General features: G+C 38.3%; 1 protein-coding gene across 1 annotated transcript; it reads left to right on the top strand.

The window, feature by feature from the left end:
* The first annotated feature begins 7,214 nt into the window (after positions 1-7,214).
* On the top strand, positions 7,215-10,418 carry LOC125887511 (uncharacterized). Its single transcript, XM_049574376.1, has 3 exons — positions 7,215-7,288; positions 7,562-8,076; positions 9,927-10,418. Exons 2-3 carry the CDS (start codon positions 7,570-7,572, stop codon positions 10,065-10,067), a joined length of 648 nt encoding a protein of 215 aa, XP_049430333.1. The 5' UTR covers positions 7,215-7,288; positions 7,562-7,569; the 3' UTR covers positions 10,068-10,418.
* The last annotated feature ends 1,269 nt before the right edge of the window (positions 10,419-11,687 follow it).

Here is an 11,687-nt window from a genome sequence, read left to right as displayed (position 1 = left end):
GCATTATAAACAAGAAGCTGCAGACCATCAAAATTAAGCATGGAGGAGGCTGCAGAGCTGATTTGTATTGCTATGTGAATGTTAAGCATGCTTCAATCTGCAAGCATGTTGAGCAGTGAAATGAGTAGTAGTAGTGTGCGCAAGGATTCAGAGCCTTTAGTAAGAACATCAACCTGAAACTTTTAAACTGAGAGGGACAAAAGTAGTATTTTGGAAAGTGAGTGGGGGCAGGGGTGGTTCCTGACCTTTACCTCCACAACTATAGCGGCATCCAGGGGGATCCTCCCTCTGGACATTTTTTTGATAAACAAGCTTTATTTGGATGCGTCTTTATGCACTCTGACATTTTATTTAAATTTAAATTACACATCTTAATCATTGCAAAATTGAAGTGTGTACTTAAAAAGTGTCATTAAGCTTACTGTCCAGATAACTTGTGAATTGTGATGTTAAAAATAGTATTTTTTTGTAACTGATATTACCCAGCCAACATTTGTATGTGGGGCCCATGAGGGTAGTAAATGGGCTGAAAAATGGGCCCTATATGGGACTGTCCTCATGTTCCATATTGGCTGTATGCCAACTGCCCACATGGGTGGGTCTTGCTGGGGCTACCTGGGTACAACATGGGTATGGGTCCGAAATGGACATCTCATATGAGGCACAAGTAGGTAAACCCACCCATGTGGGCTAATATCAAGGGGCTAACATGGAACCTGTTAGCCCCATATAGAGCCCATTTTTCAGCCCATTTGCTATCCACACGGGACCCAGAGAGTGTGTAAAAACAGAATACTTCACAATTTTTATTATCAAACATTTATTGGATAGAGTTGGAAAAACAGGTTAAATATATTAATATAATAAATGTGGATAAATGTGGATTTATGTCAACATCTTAATTTTTGGTCATTTGAGATTTTGTTTGATTTTAAGTAGTCACAGTCTGAGTATGACACTCTCATCACCAGATTTAGGAGACAAACACAATTTGTCACAGTCACTGTCCTGATGACTTTTTGGAAAGACTGAACTAAGCGTAACAGACTCATTCAAGTTGCCTTTATCAGTTAGGCAACTCGGCAATTCGTACATCCTCAATTCCCCTCCTTGGCTCCCCCTTGCATCTTAGGCCCCATTTATACGACAAAGATTTCAACTGAAAACGGTAAACTTTAGTTGCGTTTGGCCGATCGTTTACACGACAGCAGTGTTTTGAGTGCCTGAAAACGCAACATTTTGAAAACACGTTCCAGAGCACAATTTTTTGGAAACGGCGGCGCCTCCATTGTCATGTAAACTTGCAAAATGCAGTTTCTCTGAAAACGGAGACTTTTTGCACATGCTCATTACGGTTCCAGTCACTAGGCATGCACAAGAAAGTCGACCATCACATCAACAATACCAAGCTCTGTTTGTGCTGCTCACCCTGTTGACTTTATCAACGCTTCTCCAGCAAAGTGTAGATCTACTGTGGCAACTCCACCTCGTCGTCCATCCAGACAAAGTTATCTGTGCATGCTTTCGCCATTGTGTCTTCTTTGTTTTGGATTGTAATCACTGCATTGTAGAGGAAGGCGCTTCAGCGCATTCGCGTGGCGTCATGCCGTGTTGTTGCTTTGCAAATTTACACTGCCACCATTGGCCTGGCATGCATACTACAGCGTTTCCAGTAGATTTTGCGGCTTCATGTGAACCGGGATTATTTCAATAATGTCCTCATATAAATGCAGAAGTTTTTTAAAACACAAAGGACAGACTTTTCCGTTTTTAGAGAAACCGTTGTCGTCTAAACAGGGCCTTAGTCTCTCTTTTGCTCTCTCACAGCTGTGTGTCACGCCTACTTTATATATCAGGTGCCTAAAACACTTATTAAGTAACTTATAATAAGTAACGTCTTACTCTACACAGAGAGTAATATTGTAGAGTACTCATTAAAACGCACCTGCTTTTAAACATTATGAATGGATATCAAACATAGACTACAAAAATAATGGATGTAGCTACCGTGATGTCAGCCGTTGGTTTGTGGACTCCTGTTTTGAGATCTTGAGTTTGGCATTTTGTCTGTCGCCATCTTGTTTTTTTAAAAGCCAAAAGTGACTGTATTTGAAACATGGATGTATTAAGAGACCTAGAAACAGATGTGGGGGCCCTGTTCATTCCTATGAGAGTTGCTCAATGGTGCATGACACCAAAATGGTTCAACTGCTGTGTATACAAATACCCAAATGATGCAGATATTATCGGCACTGAACTGAACTGACAAGCTCTCTAACTTTTCATCTTTTCTTCTCTTTATACAGAATGAACAATGGCAGAGAAACAATCCCGGATCTCTAAAATGAAGGACGATTATAAAAATCTCTTGGTCACTAAACTGAAGAGTGAATTTAAAAAAAGCCCTCTTGCGTCAAACGTGTGTTTCGGCGTCATCCTTCCTTTCTTGGAGGAGGACATGGAGGATGAGTTTGAATGCCCTTGCGACGATAAAAAGAATGCCATGTTTGGGGCTGCATATTTTGTTGTTCCTGCAGTTGTGGCCTTTCTACTGTCGATGAGCATCCAAGGCTTCTGGAGAAAGAAGGGATCAAAGGACTTAGGAAAAACTGTGGGTTTCAGCCTTTTTCCTCCCGTACTGTGGATCATCCTGCTGCTCATGGATGGCGAAATGTTTGCCTGTGCAATGACAACCTGGTCAGGCAGTTATGAAAAAATTGAAAAAGGTGGTGCGAAGCAATGGTGCAAACCAGCAAACTACACCTCATCACAAGAGAACGAGTACAAGAACAAGGCTCAGGAATTGTTTTCTCTGTCTCAGGTAAGGAACAATCTGATGTCACTGAAAATATGTCACTTGTTTGGCATCTGTCAGAAAAAAATCTGAGAACAAGACTGAGGTTGTGGTCTAATAGTCTTCTTTGCTTTGGAGGGTTCCTCACTGAGCGAAATGACCAGGAATTATCTAAGTGGCAGCCATGATAGGAGCTGGTCAAATGCTTAGTTAGCATGCTGACATTTGCTAATTAGCATCAAATGGGACAAAAAGAAAATCTGACCTGATGATAGTGCTAGATTAAAAGTTTGATCACTAAAGTCATTACAATTCATCACAAGGAGACCATAGATGTGTGAAGCTACCCAACGGGTGTTGAAACATTTCACTAAGATCCACAAATGTCATCATGACGGACGAAATATCAGAGGGCCATCAAACTCAGTATATTTATCATCAAGGACCATGAATGTCTGTACAATATTTCATCGTAACCCATGCAGTATTTGTTTTGACACATCAGCAGTAGTCTAATAAGCTTTCTTCAAACTTTGGTTGGTTAACAGCTTATCATCCCTTGTCTTTTTCTTTCCTCTGTGGTTTAGGGCATTGGAATGGGAGTGATCATATTGCTCACTTGTGGATTTGGAGTATTTGCCTTCCTCTGCTCCAAGAAGGAAGTCCACAGAGATGCGGAAGCTTCTGAGCTGAAAAATAAGCAGGACACGGATGAATCTGGTGACATTCCACTGAAAGAACTGAAAGAGTAATAAAAAGAGAAAATGACCACACTTCATAAATCAATGAGATCCAAGGCTTTGGTAATGATGATAGAATAATTACTGCAAAAATCATTTATTGAAAGAAATCTTGTTGGCTATATAGCTTAGAAAAACCTTTGATTGTCATAAAACCATCACATTGATAGGAGCAAGTCTAGAAATAGGTTCTTTGCAATCAGGTGACTATTATGATGTGCAAAATTCAGATGTTAGGCAAGGAAAATATTATACATTATATTATATTAAATTATATTATATTATATTATATTATATTATATTATATAAGAAAGGTCATGATGACAGTGACAGCGATTGAGGAGCCAGACTCCGGTGTCAGCTCTATTGGAGTCAATGGGGCAGACACAGCAAGTCACACTTTAACCCATCATATCTTTGCTGATTCAACTTTGACAGAAAAATCCTTCAACCAGATATAAAACACACATTACATTATGCTTACTGACATTTTTTTTATCTAAATATGTGCATTTCTTTTTGTTGTTATTGGTCTTAAGGCAGATCATGGCTCTGTCCAGCAGCTGCATCTCAGCCTCTGTTCATGTAAGCCTAACACACATCCTCTGCTGAGCGTCCAGCAGTGATTATAACCTATATATCAAGTTCATAATTAACTGGAGACAAAACATTTTTTCTACTACACATAGATCACAAACCCATAGATATGAAAATGACTCATTGCAATCGATTGAGGAATATAAATGTTTTAGTGCTTTTTTACCCTGGAAAACTACAGCCCTCCTTTTTGCTTGCATTTGCGTACAGGCAAGTCTTGCCTCTCCAATATGTTGACATATTGTCCGAAATCATTCATTCATTCACTACTCTCTACTCACTATATAATGGACTATAGTGGGCAATGAATTATTTTGGATATGGATATATATGCAACACATTCTCACTCCGACCTTGTCATATCGACGTTTGGTCATGGACTTTCCACGTCCAGTTACAACCTGAAAGGTACCCTGGGTGCGTTGGTTGTTGACATTTTGGGACGCTGCGTCAAGTTCTGCCTGTTTATTGTAAAATCCCAAAATGGAAAAAAACATTATAGAAAGATTTAAAAAAAAACAAAAAACAAAAAAACCCTTAAACATACATTAACTTTTCAATCAAAATAAAGTAAGATTATCTCAAAATAATGAAAACAGCAGATTTTTTAACTTAGCTGCACATATGCCAACAAGAAAATAAAGTTGAAATGGAAAATGATATTATAAGGCCTCATGGAGGCGCTGAGTTAGGCTACTTAATGTTTCCAACTGTCCAGCATCCAGTAGGCCTACAGTCAGGTGTAAGCTGTTTTTGTTTCATAATAATCATTATGTGGAAAAATAATTTGTTTGAATTTCTGTCATTAAAAAATATTTTGTTTTCTTTTTTGTAATGGTAAAAAAGAGCGAGAGAGAGAGAGAAATTCCCACAGACTCCCTGCAATGATGCTAACTGGCATGTGTTGCTCACCTTCTTCATTGGGACGGGGAGGGGTAAAGTTATGGGGGGACAGGGCTGCTGCCTCTGACTCATCTGTTGTTTAGTCTGGTAAAAGGGGTAGGGACAACTGATTTAATATGAATATCTTGCTAAACATTTACCTGCACTGATTAAATGTAGGTTAAAAAGGAGTGAACTGTAGGCTAACACTAGTCTAGCTTATTTCACTATGGACATTAAGCTAACAGGCTCACCTTACCCACCTTTCTTGGAGAAAAACTAGGTCACATATTGACACCCTTTCTTTTGCCTCTCCTCTCTCTCCTTTCTCTCTTTCCTTTTTTGAAAACCGGATTTTATTTTAGTACTAGGTAGCATGATGATGACTGTAGCGTTCTAGCAGCAACTGCTAACTGCTGCCATCACCATCAGTGCACTAAGACAGGACCAAACCATTTCATGCAGGTGCAGGGGGGTGCTAAGTCAATATGGATGTTCACTTTTTGGTCAATGCGGATATTTAACTTTTACTGCCAAAAACTAGTAAAAACAAAGAGACCGTTAATTTTATTACTATATTTGAAAGAAGATATATTCTTAACGATGATGGTTTAATAATTTTATATTCATTTTTGCCTATTTTTTGGAAAGGGTGTCAATATGTGAACCCAGTGACCCTTGGAATCATCCTAACTTTTCTCCCATAAGGCACCACTGCCGCCAAGCACCGTTAAATTATAACCGGGTTGATACATGTCCATGAGAAACACAACAAAAGATGAGCAGCATCCAAAGGAGGTGGAATCAACCCAGAAATTACAATGTAAATGTTTTTATTTCAAAATAAAAGTATCTGAACATAAAGAATAACCAAAAGTAAGTTCTTGTTTTTTTCATAAATGTTCAAGTTATGCTATGCTGACATGTTTGTTAAAAAACCCTTGTCAGTGAGAGGCATTTCGCCTGGATTTATTTGTGTGTTTCTTGGATGCCTACTGCTTACAGTCTGACACCTGGTTGCCACCTTTAATAAAGCCCTGACCTCACCCAAGCGCTGTGGGGGTACACGCCCACAATCGTCCTGAACGCAGAAAAAAAGAGGAAAATAAGAAAATACAGTGGGCAGAGTCTCTGCAGAAAAACACACTGCAACACACATCCAGTGGATCATAAGTGATGATTGTTAGGGTAATTACACCTCTATGAGTCTACACATAGATTATCCCGCATAGTATGTCTGTAATGTTTTCACTGGGGTTATATTTAAGTTTGCAGGTCAACTTTAGTGGGCCTATGTTTTTTTCATAAATGTCAAATGTTTTATTTTAAACATTGTGTTTTTTTCACTGTGGTTAGATTTTAATGTGCTGATTTTAGAAAATGCCTTTAAGAATGTTTTTTCCACCCAAAAATGATAAGTGTTGTATTATAATAATAATAAGACTATGGATGGGCATCATTGCATCACATACTAATATGATGTAACATCATTGCAAATTTTACATCATATTAGTATGTGTTTTCACTGGGGTAGTATTTAGGGTTTAGTGGGCCTTTGTTTTTTTCATAGATGTCAAATATTTTGTTTTAAATAAATGTTGTGTTTGTCACAGTGGTTTAGTTTTAATGTACTGGTTTAAGAGGTTGGGTTTAAGTTTTTTTCCTTCTCTAAGAAATGTTAAATGTTATATGGACAGACATGTGATTTTCCACTCTGGGTTCTGGAGATCCTGGAGACAGGATTTAGCTCTTGTTCAAATAAAGTGGAAGCAGTGTAGAAGCTTGTGTAGGAATGTGTCATTGTCAATCAGTGTTTTGAGCCGTAAGCTAAATGATATGACTGCACTGTGAAACACATTCATTCTGGTGTTAATATTAAAATTGCCATTTCATGGATTGAAAATGGCTCAATAACAGGTCATCTTCTGCTTTCAATAAGACCTGAACCTTACAAGGCCAAGAGTCGACTTGAATAGACAGGACATGTCATGAAATCTAATAATGATAACTCCCCATAATCAATTCCTGCCACACACATCTCCCACCCAGCCTCTCAGTCACTTACTGTTTATCTCAGTGAACCAATTCTCAGTATTCACAGTAGTGCATTGAAAAGATAATGAATTCACTTTTACTTTTGCCAATCTCCTGATAATTAATTTAAAATTTGAGCTACATTTGGATGTAGACCTGACTAACGATCAGTCATTGGTTCAAGTCCACCGCTCACCAACTTGCAAGAGAGAGGAAGACGCAGGCCCAGGCTGCACCACAGGTATGCTCCACTTTACACACAGCTGATGTGTTTTTTTAAGACCAAGTGTTACAGGTAAACAAAGCTTGCTGTGTCAGGGTTAGTCAGTTTGTAGACTGCAGGAAGAGTGTGCACATATTAGTAATGCTCCAAACTGTTAAGTCAACGTGTTTATTTTCACAGATCAGAACAAATGCCAGCGTTTGATGCTGAACTGGTCTGTTTTCCCCTTTGCCTTTCATTATCATGAATTCACATGCTCTCTGACCTTTTCATCATTTTCTCTTTATCCAGAACCGACTATGGAGGAGCACCAACCCAAGCTGCCTCAAACGAGAGAAGAATATGCACAACACCTTATCTCTCGAGTGAAGAGTGAATTAAGAAAGAGCCCTTTTGTGTCAAATGCGTTTTTTGGCTTCACCCTTCTGTGCGTGGAGGAGTTCACTGAGAGGGAGTTCGCATGCCCCTGCGACACTGAGTGGAATAGTCTGTTTGCAGCTGTATATGTAGTTGTACCTGCAGTTCTGGTCCTTCTGCTGATGATATCCATTAAATGCTTCCAGAACAGGATGGATTTAAAGGAGCGTGTAGAAAGTTGTGTTTCCATCTTTGTCCCTGCCATATTTTGGATCATCATTGTGTTGTGGGATGGCCAAACTTTGGCCTGTGGATTGACAACCTGGTCAGGCAGTTATGAGGATTTAGACGAGGCTGCGCCTCAGAAATGGTGTGAACCAGCCAACCTCACCTCATCACAACAGTCTGAGTATAAGGCCAAGACCCAGCGCTGGTTTTTCATGTCTCAGGTAAGAAACAATCTGATGTCACTAAAAATAGATTGTTGCCATTTTTCAGAAAATAGTGTGGAAACAAGACCAACGCTGCAGCTGAACAGTCTTTGTTTAAGAAAGTCCCTTAACGAGTGAAATGACCTGGAAATAAGTGGCAGCCTTGATAAGAGCTGGTCAAATCAGGGGAAGGTGCTTTATTTCCTTCTTCCTTATCTTCTTTAGCCAGCTGGACCATCATTTATAAAAGGAAAGGAGAAATTCTCATCCCACATTCCTTGTGGCACAAACATTAAAAGTAATGCATCATTGGGACATTCACAAAAAGACAATATGCAATCTACAGAAATATAACAATTATTTTAATTCAGAGGTACTCCTGCACACTTTCTCACTCACTTCTTAAATATCTATTTGATTATAATGTTTTGGTGATATACTGAAATATTGTAGTTAAATAAATGTTTCAGCAGTAGGCTAAGCGAGACAGTGTGCGGGAGTTCTTCTCATTGTTTTTAGCATTGCACCTTCCTCTGACACAGCTGCATAAAACTGCAGAGCAATCATTAATAGCGCAGCTTTGGAAAGTTACGTGACCCAACTTCAGATGTTGAGACAAATCATAAATTGACATCATTAAGGGTGTGCATTGGGTTCTCCCGGTCATGGAACACTTTTCTCGGGATGCCTCCATTTTCCTAATTTATCACCTTAAAGTCAGCCACGTTGCCGTTAACATGCAGTCAGAGGTACCTTATGTTTTTTTTCCTTACTTTGGTTGCTACTCTATGCAACGGTTTAACAAACTTTGAGCAATTCCTTAAGTATAAGACCAAGATAAGGAGAAAAACTTAAGGAATCCGGAAGGAGAAGACTTAAGAATATTTTGTGCAACTAATTTCTTTAAAGGAAACCTTAATTCGTGCTTCACGCAACTGTCCCCAGAGACTAAATTTGGAAGGCTGTCAATGGTAAAGGTGATTTAAGCCAGACATTACATAAATTAGTGGACAGCTTTGTGTCGATGTTCATTCATTTTCCATAAGCTGATGTTGGGCGATAGGTGGCGTACACCCTGGACAGGTCACCGAATATCGCAGGGCTGACACATGGAAACAGACAATCATTCACGCTCACATTGATACCTACGGCCAATTTAGAGTCACCAATTAACATGACCTGCATGTCTTTGGATTGTGGGGGGAACAGGCAGACTCGGCACAGTAGGGCTCCCCCACCCTGAGTTCGAACCAGGAATCCTAAATGCTGTTAAATGACAATGCTAGTCACTGCACCACAGTGCTGCCCATAGCAAAGAGTTAGCTAATCGCTAACTTAGCATTAGCATAAGTAACGAGATGTTGCCATTGCCCTTATCTTAACCTCAACCACTTCTCTTTTAAGCTAATAATTCATAGCTAGCTAATTGTTAACTACGCAATTTCGTCAGGACTTCTGCATCCGGGCCAAAGAGCGAAGGGGGCTGATTGTGGACTGATGTGTAGGTTAAGGTGGGCGGGTGACATAGCAGCTCCAGCTGCAGTTATACCTGCTCGTTTCATGGTGACATTCAGAAGGAAATCTGTGTGATATTCTGTTACCCCTCTCCCATTTATTTGTACATCATGTTACCATACAAGATTGCATCATGGTTTCACCCTTTATTTTCTTGTTGACCGACCAGGTTCAAATAGTGTCGTCGTTGCATTAGCATGCTAATGTTAAGCTGCATAACTTCCACTATGCTCACCATCTTATGATTCATCAGTGGTAGACCAACAAACTTTCTACAAAATATGTTGAAGTGCTGGTAAAAAACGTAATTTCACTTTTCTTTCTCTTTGTTTTGTCTTTGATCTGCGGTTTAGGCCATTGGATTGGGGCTGATTATAACCATCACTGCTTTTTTCATAGTATATTTAATCTGCAAAGGTTTATGGGAGGGCTGTGGCAAGTGCTGCCGTAATAAAGCCAAAAGAGATCCAGACACTCCACTTCAAGACATTTGAAAATAGCACTAAGAAGAGAAAATCAACACAACTTAAACAAGGAGACCGAAGACTTTGGAACTGAACGTAAAGTTATAGAAATCATTTATTAAAATAAATCATGGATGAAGCTTAGAAAAACAGTTTTGTTGTCATTAATCACATTGTTGTATTGATAGGAACAAGTCTGATAATTAAGTAGCCCTTTTTGGTAAAATATAGTTTGATGTGCATCAGAAGAAATGTATCTGGAATCTGTTTGCATGTCTAATGCCAACTTCTTCATCTGGAGGCCACGTCATGTCAGTACCTTGGAAGTGGAGAAGGGTGTGTACATGTGTAAATAACAAGTTCTGCAGAAACAGATAACATCATGAGGCTTTAAAAAACATTGACAAGAAATACTTTACTTAAAAAATATGTATTTTTTTTTTTAAAATATTGTTGGTATTAACTTAAAAAAAACTCCACAACATAATCAAGAGTAAAAGAATATCAATGTATTTTGATCATAATAGTTTGTAAGCATGTTTTTTATATCAATCTTTCATTTATGATTTAAATAAAGGTAGATCTGTTTTTTTATATTTTGCTATATAAACATGTCAAGATCTTTACATAGACTTTTTCTAGTAGCTTTTGTATTTTGCATATTTACATGTCAAAACTGTCAAGCTAAAGTTTCCTTTAACTATTCTCAGTAAAAGTTTTGTGGGCACTTTGGTCCTTTTGTATATGGACGACTTAAAATGTTTAAAATAAAAAATCAAAACCAAATATTAAAATAACAACATGTAACATGTATTTCCTTTTTATGCAAGCTATGCATTTGCTGTATCATGAAATAAACAAAAACATGTTAAAGGACAATTATTTCTCTTTTTTTATTTTTAATAACTGAAGAAATTGGTTTTAAGTAACACATCATTTTATTTTTACGTTTTTAGGGAATCCACATTAAGTTCCTTCACAGTAAACTAGACAGCAGGATTATACAAAAAGCATCATATTCTGACCACGTTTACATTAATAGCCATGTCTACCCACTTAAATATTAGCCAACACATACATTACTGAATGCCTTTATTGTAAAGAGACATTGCGAAGCCACTGACACTGACAGTTAGCTGATAGAGTTCCTGTCAGATATCTCACTATTCAGATGTATGTTACAGTGTGAATGTCTCTCATACAAAACCTGCACTCACTGAATGAGTGATCCTATTTACCAAAAGTATGAAATCAAAAAGAGGCTGAAAAAACCCCAACTCTAAATCACTGGCAAAAAACATTGTGTGTAATTGTGTTAGGAGACAAAATTATATTGAGGTGCAGTCAATCTCACCAGCTGACACGACAGTTCCCATTTGAGCAACTGTAGGTGTATATTTGCTGAATACATTCACTCTTCATTTTTAAGGTTTTTTGGCGATATAATACTGTTGGTAGTCAAACAAATTTCACTAGCGGGCTGTTTTCCCAATGCTGTCATTTGTAGCATCATCCTACACACAGAGTTGTTGTGTTAATCTTCATGAATTTAACACAATACACATTTGGATTTAAGCAGAAAGGATTCATCTGTTGTGCCATCTAGTGTCAATGTTAAATTACTCATGACAGTTCACCTTAACAGAGCGC

The sequence above is a fragment of the Epinephelus fuscoguttatus genome, linkage group LG4 (genome assembly GCF_011397635.1).
Source record: "Epinephelus fuscoguttatus linkage group LG4, E.fuscoguttatus.final_Chr_v1".
In the NCBI taxonomy this organism is placed as follows: domain Eukaryota; kingdom Metazoa; phylum Chordata; class Actinopteri; order Perciformes; family Serranidae; genus Epinephelus; species Epinephelus fuscoguttatus.
Note: the sequence above shows the minus strand (reverse complement) of the source record. Positions and strands in the feature narration are given on the sequence as shown.